This window comes from Trachurus japonicus, chromosome 6 (assembly GCF_045865225.1).
Source record: "Trachurus japonicus isolate A0001 chromosome 6, Traja_1.0".
Lineage (NCBI taxonomy): Eukaryota > Metazoa > Chordata > Actinopteri > Carangiformes > Carangidae > Trachurus > Trachurus japonicus.
The window spans coordinates 24,632,679-24,653,068 of record NC_140912.1 but is presented as its reverse complement, the minus strand read 5'-3'; the positions used below and the strand labels follow the sequence as shown (position 1 = coordinate 24,653,068).

At 40.5% G+C, this 20,390-nt stretch overlaps 1 protein-coding gene across 1 annotated transcript in view; it reads right to left on the bottom strand.

Moving 5' to 3' along the window:
- cdh13 (cadherin 13, H-cadherin (heart)) overlaps positions 1-20,390 on the bottom strand; it is a 295,317-nt gene that overhangs the window by 41,855 nt on the left and 233,072 nt on the right. Inside the window, exons 10-11 of the mRNA XM_085779939.1 lie at positions 14,476-14,658; positions 14,134-14,387 (exon numbers count right to left, since the gene is read on the bottom strand). Of these exons, the coding sequence (XP_085636065.1) occupies positions 14,134-14,387; positions 14,476-14,658 (437 nt within the window). The remainder of the gene's footprint in view (positions 1-14,133; positions 14,388-14,475; positions 14,659-20,390) is intronic.

The window sequence follows — 20,390 nt, the reverse complement described above, 5'->3', positions numbered from 1 at the left end:
TAAAACAAAAAAGAGTCTTAACAGATAAACATTGTGGATGTAAATTATTTATTTTGACAGCCAATTCGGAAGTTCTTATCTGAGAGGGGCTCTTTGCTGTCGCCCTTGTAGATGTGTTGAGACAGATGAGCTCTTTATAACTCTGATCCAAGCCTTGTTCTTCAGTGTGTGCCGACAACTCCAAGGGTTTTGGGAGTAGGAGGGAGAAATCAGCCTTGCCGCCCACTAGTAATCCAGTTCCATCAGGAGCAAAATGCTAGTATACATTGCACGCATCTGTTCATGTTTGTGTGTCAATAGCAGGTGTGGGTGGGATACATGGAGTAAAAAAGAGACATGTTGTGGTACGCGCTAATTCAGAGAGAAAATAAAAGCTGAGGAGGGAGTGCTATAAAGGAAAGCTCTTTGCACAAAGGCTGATTATTGCTCTGGTTTGTTTTCACTTAGGTGAGACATTTTGCTGGCACCTCTTCTGAATAGCAGTTACAGTTATTGTGCATTTTCCTCTATTAAACACTTACTGTTTGTCTGCATCAACGCAGTATACACTGTTAAAGGAATCTCTTTGATGTGGTAAAAACATTTACTCTGACATGGAAAATACACTTTGGAATGCAGAAACTTGTCTGTATGTCATACCAGTTATAGCTTTGGTAATTAATCCTAACTAAATTATAGGGTTCTTGTGTCATCACATGCAATATTTAATAAAATTGAAATGTAAAAATTTAATTACATTAACACTGGTCAGAGTTACTACTACTACTTTCTGGGTTATCTCAATCTCAGACGGCCGACGGTCGGGCTGGTATGTCAACAGAAAAATGAGCTTCCAGCCATTCACTTTTTCACCGCGCTGAGTCAGTGAGTGATTTGGTGGAAGAGCTGAATAACATCTGTGTGGCTGTGATTTGCCACTCTGTGCCCTAGGAAGACATGTGAGAGTGGGATCATATACAGGTTTAACAGAATAGGCCAAAGAGTGAATGCTTGCAAGACTCTGTGTGGTTTTCACCGATTTCAAGACTATTCAAGGAGAAAACACATCATATAAGAATATTTATTTACAAAGCTTTAAAAAGACCTTATGCATCAGAAAACATTTCAAAATCATTTAGGGAACAGTCTTATGTGTCATTCTGGAAGACAAACAATGTGATTTAGATATGAAGACTTTCTCTATACACTGGAGCAAACCGATCAGTCCTTAAGGTTAAGTGGTGGCACTCATCATACCTATGGCATTGTTCTACATGTATGTGTAAGACAACACCACCTTTTAAAGTGAAAAATGAGAAGAAGAAAAACATGGGTTTTTGAAATAATTATCTTTAACTTCTATCCAAGTCAGAATTGGCCAGTCTGAGTCTCACACACAAACACACCTGCGCTCGCACATGTTCCACATCCAGGGCTATACAGATCACATTAGAGTCTGCAAGAAACTCTCAAGGCGTATGCTGAATGCATCCATCTCCCCCTTAAAGCTGAGTCTGTTTTTCTGCTGGGCCTCTGTTGTTTTGCAGGAGTGTGATGGATATTCATGTCCTCAACTCCCTCTCCACAAATGTGCATCATTAGGTTTGACAAAACAGCCGTTGCAATCCAGGATGACTGGTCAGGTCATGCATATACTGAGTTTAAGAGGTAAATTGGTTTGAAGTAGGGAGGCAAGCTCAAGTTCTGGAGCCCCTCCAGTGAGCTGTGAGATGATGAGGAGGGTGAGGGTTGGGGAGGGGGGTCACAAGGAATTTTATGTAATGGAAAAAATATAAGCAAAGACTATGCCAACACTTTTGTGTTCATAATACTGTTTAAATTCCTGTATGATTTTTTTTTCTTACTTAGCTGTGGGGTTATTTCAATAATGAATTAAAACTGTGTGAAAAATCCTTTCTTTTAGTGACAAAGCTCATTACCCACATGCCTACTGTATATCAGGGGGTTGCAGGCCTCATTTCGTTTTCAGGCAGTTGTGAGTTGTTCAAAGGTACAACATGAATACAGGTAGGAACACTGGAAAAGCTGGAAGCTAGACTACTGTTTGTCTGATTAAAAAGCCCAGCCGTAAGGAGAAGAGACTGGTGCATAATAAGACAAAGATCAGTGTCAAACAACACATGTGCAACATGTTATACCCAGGTGTTTCTACAAGGTTAAATCATAATGGTTGTTATTATCTGAGGGTAGGAGAAAGTGTCCAATTTACATATTAAAATGGCTGGAAGTATGTGTCTATGAAGAAAATAGAAGGTTACGTGTCCCTGCTCTGTTTGGTCACCTGATAAGATGACCATTTTTTACTCTCCATTATAAAACTGAATTCAATTTATTCAACACTAAATTCAATGCAAACCCTATTTTCTCTCACTCACACTCCTTACTGATATACGCACGCACGCTTGTGCGCACACCATCAGCAGCACCACACAAAGCTTAGTCTTGCTGGTTTAAGTGCCAGTGTTACCCATTTCCAGTTTTCTGCAGTGCACTGCAACTTAGACATGTGTACACTTATACACTTGGGTGCCAATGACAGCATATTACAGGAAAACCTATTACACATTTCTCTTGCTTCCCCCTCTTCTCCTTTGGTTTTCTCTTACGCTCTCGCTTGATCTCTGTGCTGGCTTCTACTTTATCTTTCTGTCTTTATCAGCCTCTCTATCACTTTCTTCCCTCTCATTTGCCAGCCAGATCTTCCAGTGATTGGAGTCTAACTTACTGAGAGAAAGGGCACGGCACAGTGCCAATGCTAATAGTTGGTTTATATCTGAAAGCAGCTGCGTATGTGTGAGCAATAGATATGAGGACATCAATCAAGAGATTTGCAATATAAGTAAAGGGGCTGTAACGACTTGTGTTTGGCCATAACAACTCTACACTTGGTCCAAAAAGAGAAGAGAAGGAGTAAAAAAAAATAGAGAGGGGCAGAGCAAGGAGAGTGAGATAAGGAGAGGGACTGAGAGCGCAGATAAGACAGGGGCGCTTGACACTGGAACTGTGAATAAGTGTGCAATAAAAACGAATTCTCTGCCCTCTCAATCTCCACCTCGGCCTCCTCCCAACTCTATTTAACGCGCAGATCCAGTTTTGCAAAGCTGTGCCCACCGCACACCCTCTAAACCCTTATTGCCTGAACTGACCGTTGAACACAGTTATCTCTAAATCCATTTTGGAAGCAACTCCCCTCTACTGAGAGGAAACCAGTGACCTCAACTCACTTAGAGTCAAATGGGTTCAGAGCTCCTAGGGGGCATGTTAGGACACCTGGAGATATAAATAGGTGGTGAAACTCTTTAAAAGAAAAACACTCACAGCTTGCACAGTCGGGTAAAGCTTCAAGTGCCGCTTGTGGCGACCCCCCACAATCAGCACCTCATTCTGCAATCCTCTTCAGGTCTTCTAGCATATTTAAGCTCTTTGTTTTGGTTTATGACCTGCAACTTCTCTGTTGTGCTTCACTCTCACTGCTCTTGTGGTGAAGTTTTCAAACACAATGAGCAGCTGTTTTCAGCAAAAAAAAAAAAAAAAAAAAAAAAAGCTCTAAAACCCCACTCTACACTGTACATGGTTAACACTTAACAGCTGACAAAAACATCATATTTTATCTATTTCCCATGGTTCTATGTGTTTATCTCCAAAACCAGAGCAGACCCAAACAAATCAGTCAACAAATGAGACAGTGCACAAACACTTCCCATTTCCCATCTTTTCAGACATAGCTGGACTTAATGGTAATTGAACGCCTGTGCTTTTCTATACACTAATGAGCTGTTTGAAAATAACTCTACTGTATATTTTCTCTGAGAGCTTATTTGAACTATAGAGGCCAAATCTGCAAAAACCCTTTTGGAGATTTAAGTGGCCAGACAATTGCTGAATGTTTGGATAAATAAAACTAAGCTAGTGCAGAAGAATACAAAATACCAAACATCTTTTTGCTGTTTATTTTTCTTGCAAACCTGCAACTAATTTATCTTTTTTTTTTTCTTTTTCAACTAGCCCTCCCACACTCCTGGCAGAAAGGAATGGAAGCAAGCACTGCATTTCACCTTACACATGTGTTAGTGAGCGTAATTGGGACATTTACTGTAATACACATCAGAGGTCAAAAATCATTTGCATAGCTTTTGATCTATGATAATAAAATTGTATCATTTTTGTCTTTTTCTCATAATAGCAAGAGAGAGAGAGGGAGAAATAAAAAGAGAGCCAGAGAGAGAGAGGGGAAGAATTTGGCTTTGAAGCCATTATGCTTGAAAAATATGTGATTCCTTTGGGGTCTAGTACAAAGACCACAGTCAGCCACCCTGGGCTGGATTTCAACTTTAAACTGAGCTGAGCTGCCCACTTTTGGCCAACCACTGCTCCAGGCCATGAGGACAAATTACCCACGTCACACCTGTTCATATTTCTGCTCTGTATCAGCACAGTGCAGCAGGTCTATACAGGGGAAATAAATGTGACAGCGCTGAGAAAGGAGAAAGCAAACGCTGGCACATGTCGCATCAATCATCTGTCAGAGACTCAGTCGAGGTTTGTCTATACGTGCCGACAAGGAAAGTATGCAAACCCAGTAAAAGGTGTCAGAGTAGGCATGAACAGAGGAGTGTGAGGCAGTTTTGATTAGGGTATGTATAGTGCTATATGATAATGATGCAAGTAGCAATTAGCACATCACTCAGAGGAAATGAGGCAATTGGGAGCCAGTGGAGAGGTAAAAGCTGAAAGATATGATGCTGTCTAAATGCTGCCTTGTACAGAAACAACTTCATGTATCTGTTGCTGCCATTTTCTTCTTTTGATTTCCTCCTCCATGTTTCCTCAGGTGGCATCACCAGAGAGGACAGTTTCTTTGCCTTGCCTGTTGTCACTCAGCACTCAACAGGTAACGATCTAATGTTGCACCCTGGCTTGTTTAAAACCCATGTAAGAGTCTGACTGAATATGGATTCAGCCTCAGAGGCTCTCTGTGCTCTTTTCAGCCCATTGACTATTGTTTGCTGTGAGCCAGGTAAAGTCTAGTTGAGGCTCTCTGCCAGCTCCACTCAACAACTGCAGACGCTCTGCTGAGTACCCCGAACAAAGACCCACTGTGTTGACTTAACAGCAACAGTGCAGAGAATCTGCGAGGCTGAAAATCAAAGATGAAATAAAAGGTTCGTACAGTACTGTCAACATCTGGCAGGAACAGAGAGGAATATGCGGAGACATTCCTTTGACACATGACTGCGCAGAGAAAGCAAACCAGCCTATGAGCGAGAGTGTCTGTGCATTCACTCAGAGTGACACCAGTGTGCCTTCCTCATTGAGTGTAACATCATTTTCATAAATTAGCAAGCTTGAGTAACAACACTGAACAAAAAAGTTATTATCAATTTAAGGTGCAAAATAGAACCTCGTTGCATCAGTTGAAAGGCATAACCCTTTAATTAACAGGAAGAAAAGCAATTTACTCCTGCTTCAGAGCACAGCATCCCTCTCTCCCTATTCCTCTTGGCATCTTTTAGGATTGTTTTAATTATTTCCTGGCACACTGAGTGTATGACTAAAGCCGCTCCCTCACACCCACTCTGTCTTCCTTTCTCTCTCTCTCTCTCCCACCCTTTTACCTCACGTTTGGCATGCCTTTACTCAGCCGCTATAAATGAGAAACAAATCAAAACGTCTGATTAGCTCGTAATCAGCCCCTCCACGTCCCAGAAGGACAGCGAGAAGAGACACAAAGACAATGGAAAAGACTGTGTGACTCAGCCTGTATCTTGCAGCACATTGTGACTTTAAAAATGAAAACCTGCAACTCGTATCCTTGAAAAGTTTCTCTAAGACAGCTCATCTCACTTAAGGTGATGCAATAGAGCTTCAAACAGTACGGCAGCAACGTTGCCCTGCCTGACTCTGGGTGGCAGTTTGGTTAAGTATCTGCAGAAAAATACAATAATCTTTCTGGTGCAATTTTATAATATCTAATGGAATTAATAATCCCTGTATTTTTGTTTTTATAGTTGTGCAATAGCAGTGTTAAGGTTATAAATACACATATATTGTGTTTTCAGCTTCTCGTGACGGAGGACAGGAACAGAGCATTGTTCAAATTTTGACCTGCTCCTCCTCCTGTCCTCTCTTCATTATGACAATATTGATTTCTGTATCGATGTCTGTGCAAAAAAAAAAAAAATCACATTATGTCAGAAATACATCTCTCAGGATACACGCTCCCATTGTATCTATGTTTGAGGTGAGTACCAGAATAAATGAAACAGATGTTTGAATGAATTGGTGCATTTTACAAAACCTAATAACAGGAAACATTTAAAATGATTATATATTTTCGATTTTCTTTACATTGCATATGCCATATTTGCAGATATGCGGTGGTTCTTACAGGTGAAGCCCTTATCACCTTTAGTACCACTGGGCACAGGGGGTGGAATAGTAGAGTAGATTACTGATAGCTCCAATGTTTGGATGGCCTTTAAACTGCTTGGGTTGATTGAATTCATGTAATAAACACTGAATAAGTACAGAATGAATCTTGCTTGAATAACCACACTGATAAACAGAGCTTATTAGACTGAAAAATAGACACACTGGGATCTCTTGGACCCCTTGTCATATGAGCAAGTGCTTTCTGTGAGCATACTGGTGGATAAAGCAGCGATAAAGGACCTGTCATTTGGCATTTTGTTTGTGCCTTTTCGCAAATTACATACATTTTGGTTCAGTCATGATCACCAGCTCCTAATGCACAAATAAGATGCACAAGAGTAAGTGTGGGCAAACATCCAAGCCTGTGGCCTTTTACTAACAGAAACGAAAACAAAAAGAAAAAGAAAGGCAGTGTAGATTTCACATAGTTGCACTGATTGTTACAGATGACTAAAGAACTGTGAAAAGTGTCCACCGTTGTCTCCTGTAACACTCCTGTTGAACTCTGAAGACTTTGCCTACACACAGAATTTGTTACGCTGTGTGGGTGACTGAGTTAGTGGATCTGCACTGTATTTTTTTTTTTTTTTGACAGGGTTAATTTTTAATGTGATGTGTTGAGAGAAAGCAATGGAGACATAGCCAGAGTGGTTGTAGGCTAAATCCATTTAGTTTCACTTGTTTGTGGTAAACTTCTGCTGTTGTGTGTACATGGCCACTTTGAACTTTGGGCTAACTTTTGGAATTAGTTAGCAAAAGTTCATTATTGATTTTCCTCTACTTTCCTGTTTCATCACCATTCCCATGCTGTTCGTGCACTTTGAAACAACCAGCATTATTTGACTGGCCCATCATATCTGGCTGGACACATTTGCAGCCAATCAAATCTTCACTAATGTCAATCTGCTATAATCATGAAGTCAGTCCACTGCATTACATCATCCCCAGTTTGCTCTCTTGGTATGTCTGGCTCTTGTCGTTCTCTCATGTCCTGCATCCTTCCTCTATCTCTCTCTTCCCTCCTGCCTTGGTTATCCTGTGCAGACAATTTCAGGCTGATCAGAAGGTGATCACACTGCCTGACCTCTCTCAAATCAGTCTTAGTAGCATTCAACACCCCCGCACACACAGTCTTTTTCGCAGTCTGTCGGTCCAATCTGTCTCACACTCTCCCGTTCCTCTTCACTTTACTCACCTCCTCAAAGCTACCTGCCAGTTTTGGAGCCTGACATTCCAGCTCCCCATCCCTCTCCTTTTAAGTCCCATCCCTTTTAACTTGAATATGACCACAGTGAGAAGTGAAAGTAGACAGGTACCTACTGAATAATGGATGACCCAACTGTTTGAGATTCCCTCTATTTTCAAAAGCAAGGCGAAGAACACAACTTAAGAGTATTTTGGAGGAAATGGAGAAGTCGCAGTGGAGAAGTGGCTGAGTCTGGGACCTCTGGGCTTTGGCTAAACTGGGAAGTATGGCAATGTGACAGTCAGAAATACACTGGAGATTGCCTTAATTTTGTTGCCATTACAGTTCTTTTCCCTTAAATTTTTTCCATCAAATTCATTATTATTTATTCTTTGTGTCATTCTGTCCCTCTTCATGTCATTATGTCCCTCTACAGCTTCCCTTTGTTGTGGAAAACCATTGGAAATGTTTGCTATGGTTCGACTAGTTTAAGAAAATATTTACTCTGATTGTCTAGAAAGAAAAGGGAAAAACATGAACTGCACATGCTACAACAAGACAAAATAAGAAAAACAGGAAATGAAAATAAAAGCTCAATTTTCTTGTCTGGCCAATGTTTGTCTCAATTCTACAGAGACATGTTAAGCTGCTGCGTTAAATCTAGAGTGCAGGTGAGGGTCCTTATTTTCTGCTGAAAACACAGTCTCCTTTTCCAATCAAGCACCAATTACATGAATGTAAATAGTTATTTGACAACTGATGAGAGTCCTGTCGTTTGGAATGAGACCTAATTAAATTAGCCAAACTTCCTAATGACACTTCAAATTATTTGCTCCTCTCTTCACAGCCTACCAGATTGGCACCACAGCAGCGTGAAGAGTCAAGTTTAAGACAGGATTTGAAGAATATCAAAGTAAACTTTCTGACTAAACTTTCTTCAAAATTTCAGGGTACAAATCTACCCTGAAGTGCAATACATTTTCTCAATGTCAAGTGCCCACGCATCAAGCAAAACATTTCTGCAGTTGGAGGTTTACCAGAGCCAAATAAACAAGTCCAACTTTGCTTGTCTCCCATCCACGCTGTCGCCGTCTGTCTGGTGTCTTCCTCAGCACTCTCACAAAACCATTTTTGCTCAACTGAAGCCTAAACCCAGCAAAGAGGACTTGAAAACTTCTTTAGCAGTAACATGAGTCAAATCCCCCACAGCCTAATGGTTTGGCCTAAATACTGAACAGGATTAAAACGACTCATATTTGGTGTAATTATGTAACTTGTCTGTTTACGAGGGAGAACAGGAATAGGCGCTGTGTAGGGTCAGTTTGGGGGAAGGAACGGTGCATAGTGATGCATCAGGAAAGACAAACAGCTCTGTTTTTGTTTTAATCATTCATTTTACCCTTGTGCTAAATAAGGTAAATTAAAAACATAACTCTTGTTTGCCCTGAGCAATGATTTAATTAATGCTATTTAAGATTTTAAAAAAGAAACTATTAATAGTTCTATCATGTGACTCATGTGAAGCATAGATGTGTCTCTGTGAAACATTTCTTTTATCATTCAAATTTAATAATATGTCCAAAAAATATTTCTCTTCACACCATCACTGTTATGAAAGGAGAGCAGGGAAGTGATGAGATCATTAACGACTGGGAGACCCTATGGGCTCATCGGACTCCATGCTACTTCAAAGTGTTTGTGGTCAAAGTGTAACAGATTTCATTTATTGGCTGAAATGTTACACCCTTGCGGGCAAATAACCTGTTTCTCAACAACATTAAGAAAAAAAATAGGTAAAGGAAAGCAGTGTAATAACCTGGATAATGAGATAGCCCTAACTAACCCTGCCTGGCCGTGGACTGGAAATGAGGCTTAATGAGAACCTTTCACAGCACAGCCTGGTCCAATTCTTACCACTACACTGGTTTGATGGATATTCTTGCAATCTCTTTCAAACTTTGAATAAAATCAACTGTTGATTGTTCAATCAGTTTGAGTGATAAAACCTCAAATTACTGCCATCTTAAGGCCTGATCTTTAACCTTCTATCCATTCTAAAACATGGATGAAAAGTATGACTGCAGTTCTTGATGCTTCATTCGGTAATTTATGGTGAAATCTTTAGTATTTATGGTCAAAGTGTCAAAATGACTTCCATTGAGGATTATTCCGATATCACTGCTTGGATTTCCCTGTTTCTTGTTTTCCTTATTCCACACTCCTGACTCCTTGGTAATAGACTTTATTCACAGAGGACACTGTGATATGCCACAGTGGAGGAAGCACAGCTATAAATAATAAAACAAATGATAACTGAATTCCATTTAGCTGCTTGGCTTTCAGGGTCTTGGTAATGTGTGTGTTGTCTTATTGCTACATTGGCCTACTGACCTTTTTACCTTTCGACTATGGCCGACATTTTCAGCCTTTTAACGTAGGAGTGCAAAAATCCCAAACACTGTTTTCGATAATTGCGGTTGTTTATCAAGAGACAATCTTGGCATACTAAAAAGAAATAATTTTCCAATTAACCCATCTGCTTTAACATTTTAAAAATGAGGATGTAACATTTTGGCTCGCTTCTAAATAAATGTCCTTTTCTTATTTGTGCACAAAAAAACAAAACATTTTTTTGGTAAAGCTTTCATTCTTTCAAACCTGCCTGAAAAGGCAGCCTAACTTCATTAAAATGAAAATGTATGTCTCCAAGTAGAAAATCACAACAGCAGGATGCACAAAACGTGGGCCGTGGAAATTACATACACTTATAATTACAATACAATGATAAATTATGTTTTTAATTATGTCTGTGCTTCTGTGACAAATCAGAATATCTCTTGTGAAAAGGTGAACATCCTTTAGAGTTTCCTAGATTCTGATTGCAAAATGTACCCCTGAATGTTGATGGAGTGGTAAGCAAATTTACCTGCAGGGCTCACTAAATACATTGGTGATTTTAAATCACATTAACATTAATATCTGGCGCAATTTGACAGAAGGAACGTTACAGTGTTTTATGGATGTTATACAGCAGCGTCTCTTATAGAGCACTATGAGCAGGTCATACAGTATCTGTTAAATAAGTGAAATCACAAGAGAGCTCCAGGTGCAGAGGGCTTTTTAAAGTAACTGTGTCTCCCGCAGGTTTTGAGTGTGTTGTGCTTTCACACTGGAAGAGTGACAAAATAAAGTACACTCAAAAAAGTCAGCATGCATATTAAAAATGCTTGATGGGCACTTCTCCCACAGTGCAATGCACAATGACAATGATGCAGCTCACAGCTGGAAAACATTATAACTGATTGTGGGTGGTAGTGAAACAGCTTTGTGAATGCAAATTAAAAATTACTTTGAAATCCTTGGGAAAACATATTGTTGTCTATTTGTTATTGAAATGTTGACTTTTGTGTACTAGCTGCAAACATGTCAATTAGTGTATAGAGCATGTATGAAATAAACCTATATTATGGACAAGTATCTGTCATTTTCTCAGTGTGAAAACTTTCGACTTTCCTTTTAAAGAGTTTACTGAGCTCAGTTGGTAGAGACACACCATTTTTCAGCAGACTACGTGATAAACTGCCTCGTGTAATTTGGCGCTGGCTAAAATGCCACCTGCATTGAAGAATTGAGTTAAAGCAGCATGGCAAATAGTTCATTCCCCAACGGAGTTTTAATTCTGTCTGGGTGGGACCTGGTGCTGCTTTTGAGGTCGAGCTGCTCTCCAGAAATGTCACACATGGCAGATTTGCACAGGTTTAAGAATATGGATGACCGCTCTAATTATTGTAATTCACAGGAGGACCCCAGGTAACAATAGTCCTAGTAAGCACTGAGTTGAGTTCCTTTAACAAATGTAGCAGCTGGTTGCTTTATGACCCAGTCTTTCTCCATATGTTGTTTATCAACAAAAAGCACACAGAGCAGACGATCATGCATGAGTAGTCCTCTTTATGTGCATTTCTATGTCCCATGTTAATGATTATGATATTTTAATGGTTAAGAAAATTAAGGTTGTTCTCCCAGATTTTTACAGAGTCACTGTGCTGGACCCTGAGTCAAGTCACACTCACCGACTGTGTTCCATGTCAAATGCATTTGATGTACACATCCCAGGGCAGACGCACTGAAACACACACATACATACACACGTCCTATCTGCACAATAATGCGCAGACAGGAAGGAAAGAAGAGAAAAAGGTAAACAGATCTCTCTCTTTTTTTCCTTTCTACTGATTTCATTCTCTACATGCTACCTCTTTATTTCCAACTCTCCAACTGTCCGTCTGTCATAGTATCCTCAACCTGCAGGTCACAGCTATGACACTTCAAAATCACAGTTATTTCGAAAATGTCACAGGATAAAATAACAAACACAGAGGCCATGAAATAAATACAGAAATGTATGCGGAAGATAAGAGGAGCAGAGCAGGAAGGATAAAGTTAGATGCAGATCTTTGCCTTGAAAGATGAGTCAAAGACGCAGCAAAGTTTCAAAAACACACATCCCTCTGTGGTTATAGATAGATGAAACGTCACCAAAATCTTGAGAGATCACTTTTACTGTATGTGATCAATATAGCTTTAAAAATCAACCTGAGCAAGTAATATAGAAAATCTTGCTGCTATACTCTTCAGTCTTCATTCAATGACAGCATACCCAGAAACTTTATCTTGCATCGATGGAAAGTTTTTCTGTTGGAGTGCTATTCAGAAGCAGTGTATGGGTTACTGAAGGACACGTAAATAAGATGTAAGACTGAATGCAGTGAGAATAAAAAGAATATAACACTGTTTTCTACCTCACACTGGGTTTGTCTGAGGTTTTCCTCTCGTCTGAATGGTCTTATGCATAAAACAGTGTTTATATAAAAAGAGGGAAACTGGCTTATAGATTTTGTCTCCGTCTGGACGTCTCTGCTTTAAGTGATATCAGTAAAATCTTCCATGGTATCAATTTAGAAGTGAGCTACAGGGTCTATGATCCTTTTAAGCCATGCCTGCTCCATGGATGGCTCTGTCATTCAGTCCACCACAATGAACCAGACAAACGTATCCGTAGCTTTTGAAAGGAAAGGATGAATCCTAACAGCTTTGGTGATCCTGTCACTTCTGGTTGATATTTGTAGTCTGTTCAAAACTCACAGTCGTAATATCTCCAGAAATTCAGTTTATGACCACATATGGAAAATTTGATTGACGTTATATTTAGTGCTAATTTTCAAATGTTAGCAAGCAACACCATTATGACAAACTGCTATGTCATTATGAGCATGTTAATAAGATGATGTGAGCAACTTGTGTGATTTAAAATAAGCGTAATTTGTTCACCACACTGTTCAGAGTATGTTTCATAATTTTCACCTCCACAAGCCTCAAAACAAAACAAAAACTACCTTTTAGTGAAAGTATTCCAGTTTGTGAAACCAGCTTGTGCATGTTTTTAGGAATATATGGTCAGGTGACCCGATGGGTGATTTCAGTGCTAATGCCACGTTATGTAGCATGTAGATACTGAAAAAATGAGCACACATTTTACAGCACATAAAGCTCTGTCAACATTTTAAAATAAAGTCACAAACTGGTGGGTTTTATTTCCTTGGGTCATTATTATCCGCAATGTGTTTACTTAACACAGTTTTTACAAGATGTACAACGCCAAGAGTGCAGAAAAAGAGCAATCTAAATTGAGTATAAATTAACTCTGAAAGCCAATAAATGCAATGATAAGTTCTCCATCTTGTAAAAGTAAGTGCAACACAAGCTATGGGGCTCCGTCTGGCAGCAAGAGGAACAATTTTTATTGTAGCATATAGTGAAACTAATAGCCTTCCTGTTATGATGGTAATATTTGAGATGGGGCTTTTTCTGTAACAGAATTAAAATTAATGAGCTGTCCCATTTTGACTTTACGCTTGACTGGGGTGAACGGTTTGACCTGTGTCAGTAAATTGTGGATTGTCCAGGCAATATATTTAATCTGTTTACACAACACAGACAGATAAAGCAGCCTAACAGTTCAAAGAAAGCACTGCAGATGAGGAATACAGTTATGGAATCAGGATGAGGAGATAAAAAAGGTGGAGTGATGAGGGCTGACCGATTGAGATGTCCAGACAGCAGGGAAATTATGATCTGACATGATAAAACTGTGCTTCTTTGACACTGTGCTACATGCTAGATCACCTTGTTGAGTCATCTGACAGGGGGAAAACTGCAAACCTCACTGGCAAAACAACAAAAATGCCTTTACATGAAAGAAAGCTTTAAAAGAAATCCTGCTTGAAGAGACCCATTAGCAAGCAATTCTTGATAACACTCCTCAACCGAGCAGAGTGAAAATCAGAAAGCTCATTACTGACAATTTTGAGCAGCGAGCAACAGCAGATGACATTCAATCACACAACACAAACAAGCGCTCTCTCATGCTTTTTCTCATCTCATTTTCTTATACACAACACAAGCAAAAAAAACTCCCGCAGTTCAATTTCAGTTAGTTTCACTTCAAGTCTTACCTGACGCTCTGTATCTGTAATATATCTGGATCTGTGGCGTTGAGGGAGGCCACATAGCTGCCCACAGGGATGTTTTCCATCTTGGTGACTGTCAGAGGATCGGGAAAGAAGACGGGGCCCTCGTTGACGTCCAGGACTGTGACATGGACAGTGGCTGTGGCGCTGGGGCCGTAGCCGACATCGGCAACCAGAGGCTTCTCATTCTCCACTTTGATGAGTAGTTTGTGGAACGCCGTGGCCTCGTAGTCCAGAGGCTGAATGGAGAAAATGATTGGTAGAGTAATGAAAGGGTGATAATGCAGTATAGAAAGTCACTATAGCCTGCCCTACTGTATACTTTACCTTGACGACTGACAGCATTCCCTCATTGTTGTCTAGGTTGGTCTGGATCTCAAAGCTCTGTGTAGGATCTCCGCTTATTATCGAGTAGGTAGCTCTCCACGCCTCGGTGGCTGGATCATCTCTGTCATCTACCGTCAGGTTGACCACCACCCCCGTCGAGCCCTCATTCACAGACGCCTCAAACTGTTAGAGTGATGGTGAGGAGAAGATAAAAAACTATTAGTGAGAGAGCACAGACACTACAATTAAAAGACATGGAAGAGATTAAGACTTTTTTTTTTATAGGGAGCATATTTAGCTGCTGTAAGTTTAAATGTGTGTTCAGATTGAATGTGAAGTGAATGCACAATGTTAACGTTCTGCTCTGCCCTCTCCTCACTCCTGTGTGTTTTCATTGTGTTCCTCTCCTTGGTGTTTTCTGTCTGGCCTTGGTTTTGTCTGGATGAGCTGGCTGTGTTTCCTGCTTCCAGCGCACATCAATTCTCCTACCTGTGTCTGATCAGTAATAAAACATATTCTAGCCACTTAAGAAATGCCCAGCCGAGAAAAAAACAGGTTAAGTGTACAAATATATAGTCTGAATGTTTTCATTGCTTAAGTGTTGCATCAACAGGCCTCTGGCACTACATTTTCTCAGCGGTTGAGCTTCCTCTATCCTACACATAAGTACACTTGAGCACTGTGTTGCTCTGTAGATCAGCTGATTGACTGATTCATAAAGGAGTGAAACTATTCAAAATGTATCACATGTTTAAAATGAAACAGTTTTTAGGGTGTAAAAATGTTTCTTAGATGGCTAAAATGTTCTTTTTTTCTTTCTTTTTTAGGTGTTCTACTGTCCCTCTCCCTGCTTCTCCAAACTGGGAAGGCACCAATGTCGACCCACTGCAAATAGTACACTGACTGTGGATAAGTATCTCATACAATCCCACGTCAAATAACCACAACTACTACGACTTTAAAACCCTGCAAAACCTGAAGGCAGCAGGACATGACACATTGATGAATCTACCGCCATAAAGCACAGGTGTCCACTGTTTACCTTGACTAAATCACATGGAGGTGGAACCAGGCTGCTACAAAATGAGCCCACACACCACAACAACTCAGTTTAAGTGGTTTATCAATCTCGTGAGTCACTGCCTCCTTTCCAACAGTCGTTTTAGCAAAAGTGGTGTTTCATGTTGTATTCGTGAAACGCATATCAGTGCAAATTCTGCAGTGTCACATTCTAAGATATGATGTGACAGCTTATGATATTAGAGACAATACAACTGAAATTGAAATAGTCAGATTGATGTGGCCACATAAATGGCTTCATCAACATTTTATTAGTATTTTTCTTTTTTTATTCCTATCATCGCTGTAGGAATAAATGAGAAACCACACCACAACCATCTGCCTGGCTGCAGATTTGTCGTGCTATGTCTTCACATCATGTCGCACTGCAGCATCCGGATGACAATATGATTTCCAGAGGAACCAACTTTTTGTTTGTCGAGGTGTTGACATTGTGCATCACTGCTATGAACAGCATTGATGTGACTGGCTTAGTGTGAGTGCATTCGTTAATCACTTCTTTATTAATTTATCAATTGCCCTTGGCACGTCTCCTTTGTTCACTGAAGGCCTACTGCTTTGCACTTGTTGTGTAACAGTCATATGTAAAGAGGGCACCTGGGAGTGTCTCTGCTGTCATAAGGCCACCTTTTGAGTAAATTAATTAATTCTCAGAAGCGACAAAAAAACACAAGGAAACAAACAAAGTATGTAAAGAAGTTGTTGATATATTGCAGTCACATACTCTGTAGACAAATCCGAGCCAAAACATTTGCCTAAACATTAATTCACAGGACGGTAAATGCCTTAATCCATGGACAAACAGCACACCCAGCAAAATACACACTGTTCATGTCTTTCCATCGCTGATTTCTCAAAGTGCATCTCATTTATTCTTTAGTTCCAGCCACTCCCCACCTCTCTGCTAATTGTTGTCAGCGGACCTCAGTCAGATTATCAGTGCATTCTCCCACTGAAGACGACATTGTGAACAGGGATACCCTTGCAGAAGCTCCAGGAAGCTAAAGCAATTTTGTGAGTGTGTGTATGTGTCTTTGTGTCAGGACCATTATGGTGTCAGAGCTTACAGTGTAATCTTTCCGACACAGAACACTCTGTTTAAGGATAGTGCGGGTCCAGCCTAGATTACTGTGTCTCCTGTCAGCCCACGGTATTGTTGTTTCACAGATTACCCTTTTACCGCCTTACACTGCCTGGCTCCATGCATTTATCTGAAGAGAGACAAACATTGATTGCTTCTCTTTCCTTTCTTTTCTGCCTTTTGTTATTCATCCAAAGCTTGCTTAAAAAAAACAACAACACTTTGAACCATTCACAGTCATTTAGGGCACGGAGGGTGGAAACACAGTGTTCTTTAGTAGGAGGTTATGTTTGGAGCCCAAACAGGCATTGTTGGTCCTTTTGTCCAGTCAGCCTGCAGCAGTCTGCTAAAAAAGCATTACGTGAAAATTAAGAAACTGTCGAAGGAACTTTTTTTTTTAACAAGTGGGATGGCAAACGGCAAACAGCGGCTACATTAATTTTATCGAAGTAACCTGAAGGTATGAAAAACATTTTTACAAATATTACCCACAGGCAGGGGTTAAGGTGGGCCAGAACAAGAAGCCCAGCACCTTCAATTAATAAGTTATTAAATCTGATTGTCTAAGCAAAGACCAAGGCAGGCGTTCGCGCACACACGCACACACACATGCACACGCACACGCACACAAAGGCCACTTGGGGCAGATAAGTGCAGAAAATAAAGGTCCTTTTAACACCCCACTTATCAAGGGACGCATAAAAAGCTGTACAATACGAATTCAAGAGGTCATTATGCAAAGACTGGCCCAAACTGTGATATAAAGAACCTTGTTGACACACAAAAGTGTGAGCTGCCAGGCTATTGCTCACTTGACACTGAGCTGGACTGGCATTGAATAAAACCTCCGATTCTGAGGTTTCCTGCACCTGCCAGCTCCCAGTTTAACCTCCTCCTCCATGGCCCCGGCTCACACACTCAAGAACATGAGGAATGTGATCAGAAACAAATGCAAGTCATTGGTACTGCTCTGCACCCTCTTCTGGACTCCAAAGTGCAGATAAGACACACTCCAATACAACATCTGCAGGCTGTCTCTCTCTCTCACTCTCACTCACTCTCTCTCTCTCACTCTCTCTCTCCATCCCACACACATCCACACACCCACACACACACAAATAAAGTACAGTCACACAGACAACAGCCAGGCAGATTGGGTTTAATCATGTGGGGCAGTCATGCGGTTGGAGGAAATGCTGTATTCTGTGTGATGTGGCCACTGGGCCCCTGCCCTGCCGCTGATAAGGCCCCAATTCCACCTGGAGCACAAAGCAACCAGTCACCTGAAAGACTAGGAGGAAATGACTAACTACGAGGCAGAGCTCTCGGCCTGAAATGACTTAAACGCATTAAGAGAGAGAGAGAGAGAGAAAGAGAGGAGAGATGGCAAAAGAAGATGTGGGTAAAAAGGGTCTTCCTTCAGGTTTGCCTTCATTCATGAGCAGACCAAATAGAGACACGCAGAGAGAGATACACTGTTAGTAGGGTGGATGGATTGACAGATGGACGGATGGATGGACGGATATGGACAGAGTTGCCATAAATCAAAAAAGCATTTGACATTCCAAGGAGTAAAAACACAGTGTGCCATTGATTTTCTGTTTCCTGTCTCCTTTTATGCCTGACTTTTCAATAATCTGTCCCATAAATCTTCAGGGTAATGTCATGCTGCCAAGAGATAACCTGGCGTTAGTCATTTCAGGCACAAACACCCGAGGAAGAGAAGCTAAATAAATGGAGGATAATGTCAAAGTTTCAGTTGACAGTTTGGTCACTGTACATTTCATTTGTTTTCTTCCAAACCTATAACTTTGATGCTGACTCACATATATTTTGATCTGATTTACATATATTTTGATCTCTCTTTTCATGTGAACATGCTGCAGAAACACAACACAAGCTGAAAGTTTATTTTTGCACTTCAAGGGCAAGTACGCTTTTCAAGATCACATCCTGTACGTTTACAGCACAGACATTCTGAATGCATTTTTCCTCCTGCTCCAAGAATCCTGGTGGGTATTAACACCAACATAAACATCTACTAGGACTTCAGACTTGCTTCTTTGTCTCATCCATCACAGTGAAGTCTTGTCTGCATTAATTCATGTCAAAGATTCATTATTGTTACGAGGTAATGCAGGGCAGAGTGTTTATTTCAAATCAATCTGCACTTGTGCTACATCACTAGACGACAGCACTGTAACATTCACAAAAAAAATAGATGCTGACTTGGCAATCAATGTAACAGATGAGACTGATCAACATAGTTCGGATTGATTTCCATGAAATAAAGAATGAATGGAAATTAATCTTTCTGAAGCAGCAGGAAACGCCCATCCAAATCCTCTAACTGCATGACACGGATTACGAAAGGGTCAGAAAGTATGTAAAGTATGTGACCTGCAGTTAAAAGCTGATAAATAAATATTTACCTCACTTTGCAATTTCCTGCCTTGTACACAGCATATGACTTAAACTGTATTTGTCACTTCAGTGGATAAATAGTTAAGGTTGTAAATGACACGGCCGATCTCAGGCTTTGCCCACTCATGTCTCATTTAAAAGGAATAACCAGCGGCTGGTTGCTGATTGTGTGAACAGATCTTAATGAGCACAGCAACTTTTCACTGCTACAAGATAAGTTTTAATGAGAAACAAATAAAGAGAACTAAAACTTAAACTAAATCTGGGCTCAAGAATCTAAGCAGTGATTATTGTACAATTACTTCAACATATTATTGTACCATAGGATGGCATACACTCATTATTTCATGAGATAATTAAACCTTCTTGCTGCAGGTTTGGCTTATACAAGATCTGAGATGTTTTGGTGAAGCTGGAGGCATGACTGTGGCAAGGCCGGTCTGTCATATGGTCTACCACTAAGATCCATGTTTTGACAAGGATGGATTACCATGACAACTTAGCCACACCTTCATAGTCCTAAGAGGAGGGGGCCTAACTCATTTCATCTCCTTGCATTTAGCGCAAACCAGGAAAAAGCAAGAAATACAATAATTATATTTTGGGCTCTAACATGACAGAATGTTTTAATGCTAAACCTGAAGTTGTACTGTAAACTTCTGCAACGTGAAGCGACACAGCCGAGTGATTCCTGAGAAGACCAGATAATGTCACAACCGCCATCATGACACTGTCAACAACCTCCTGTGTGCCTCATCTCAAACAGATGGAGGTGCAAAGGGAGTCGGAAATTTTGGTAAAGAGCTTGAGAAAGAGATGCAAGGTTTCAGAAGAATATACACATCTGTCAGCTTTACCGACTAACACTAAATGCGCTCTGGCTCATTAACACTACTATGGAAATTTCCTCTTATTTCTTATACAGGCCTTTAATTTGTCTTTCATTGCCAGATGGCATTGTTTGCCTGTTACAAACCACTGACCCGGAGCTTTCTCTTCTACTCAAGAAAAAAAGAAGGACAGAAAGAGAAAGAAAGGAAAGAAGGATGGAAGGAAGGAATCAGCAGATTGGCAGATTTAAGAACAATAGTGGTTGTTTCGAGTGTGATACTCATAAATCATCAACATATTCTTCACCCCACATGCACTCACGACGCACACACAAACTGAGATGAATGGAGATCAACTTATTCCATTCCTGGATGTCTGTCAGAGTGTTTTTATGAATACAGATGGCAGCTGGGGCTGCACTGACAGGTAGCCAGACAGACAGTCGAGCAGCTGTTCATTTGTCCTAATGGAAAGTACTTTGCGACACGTCCCTGATGCC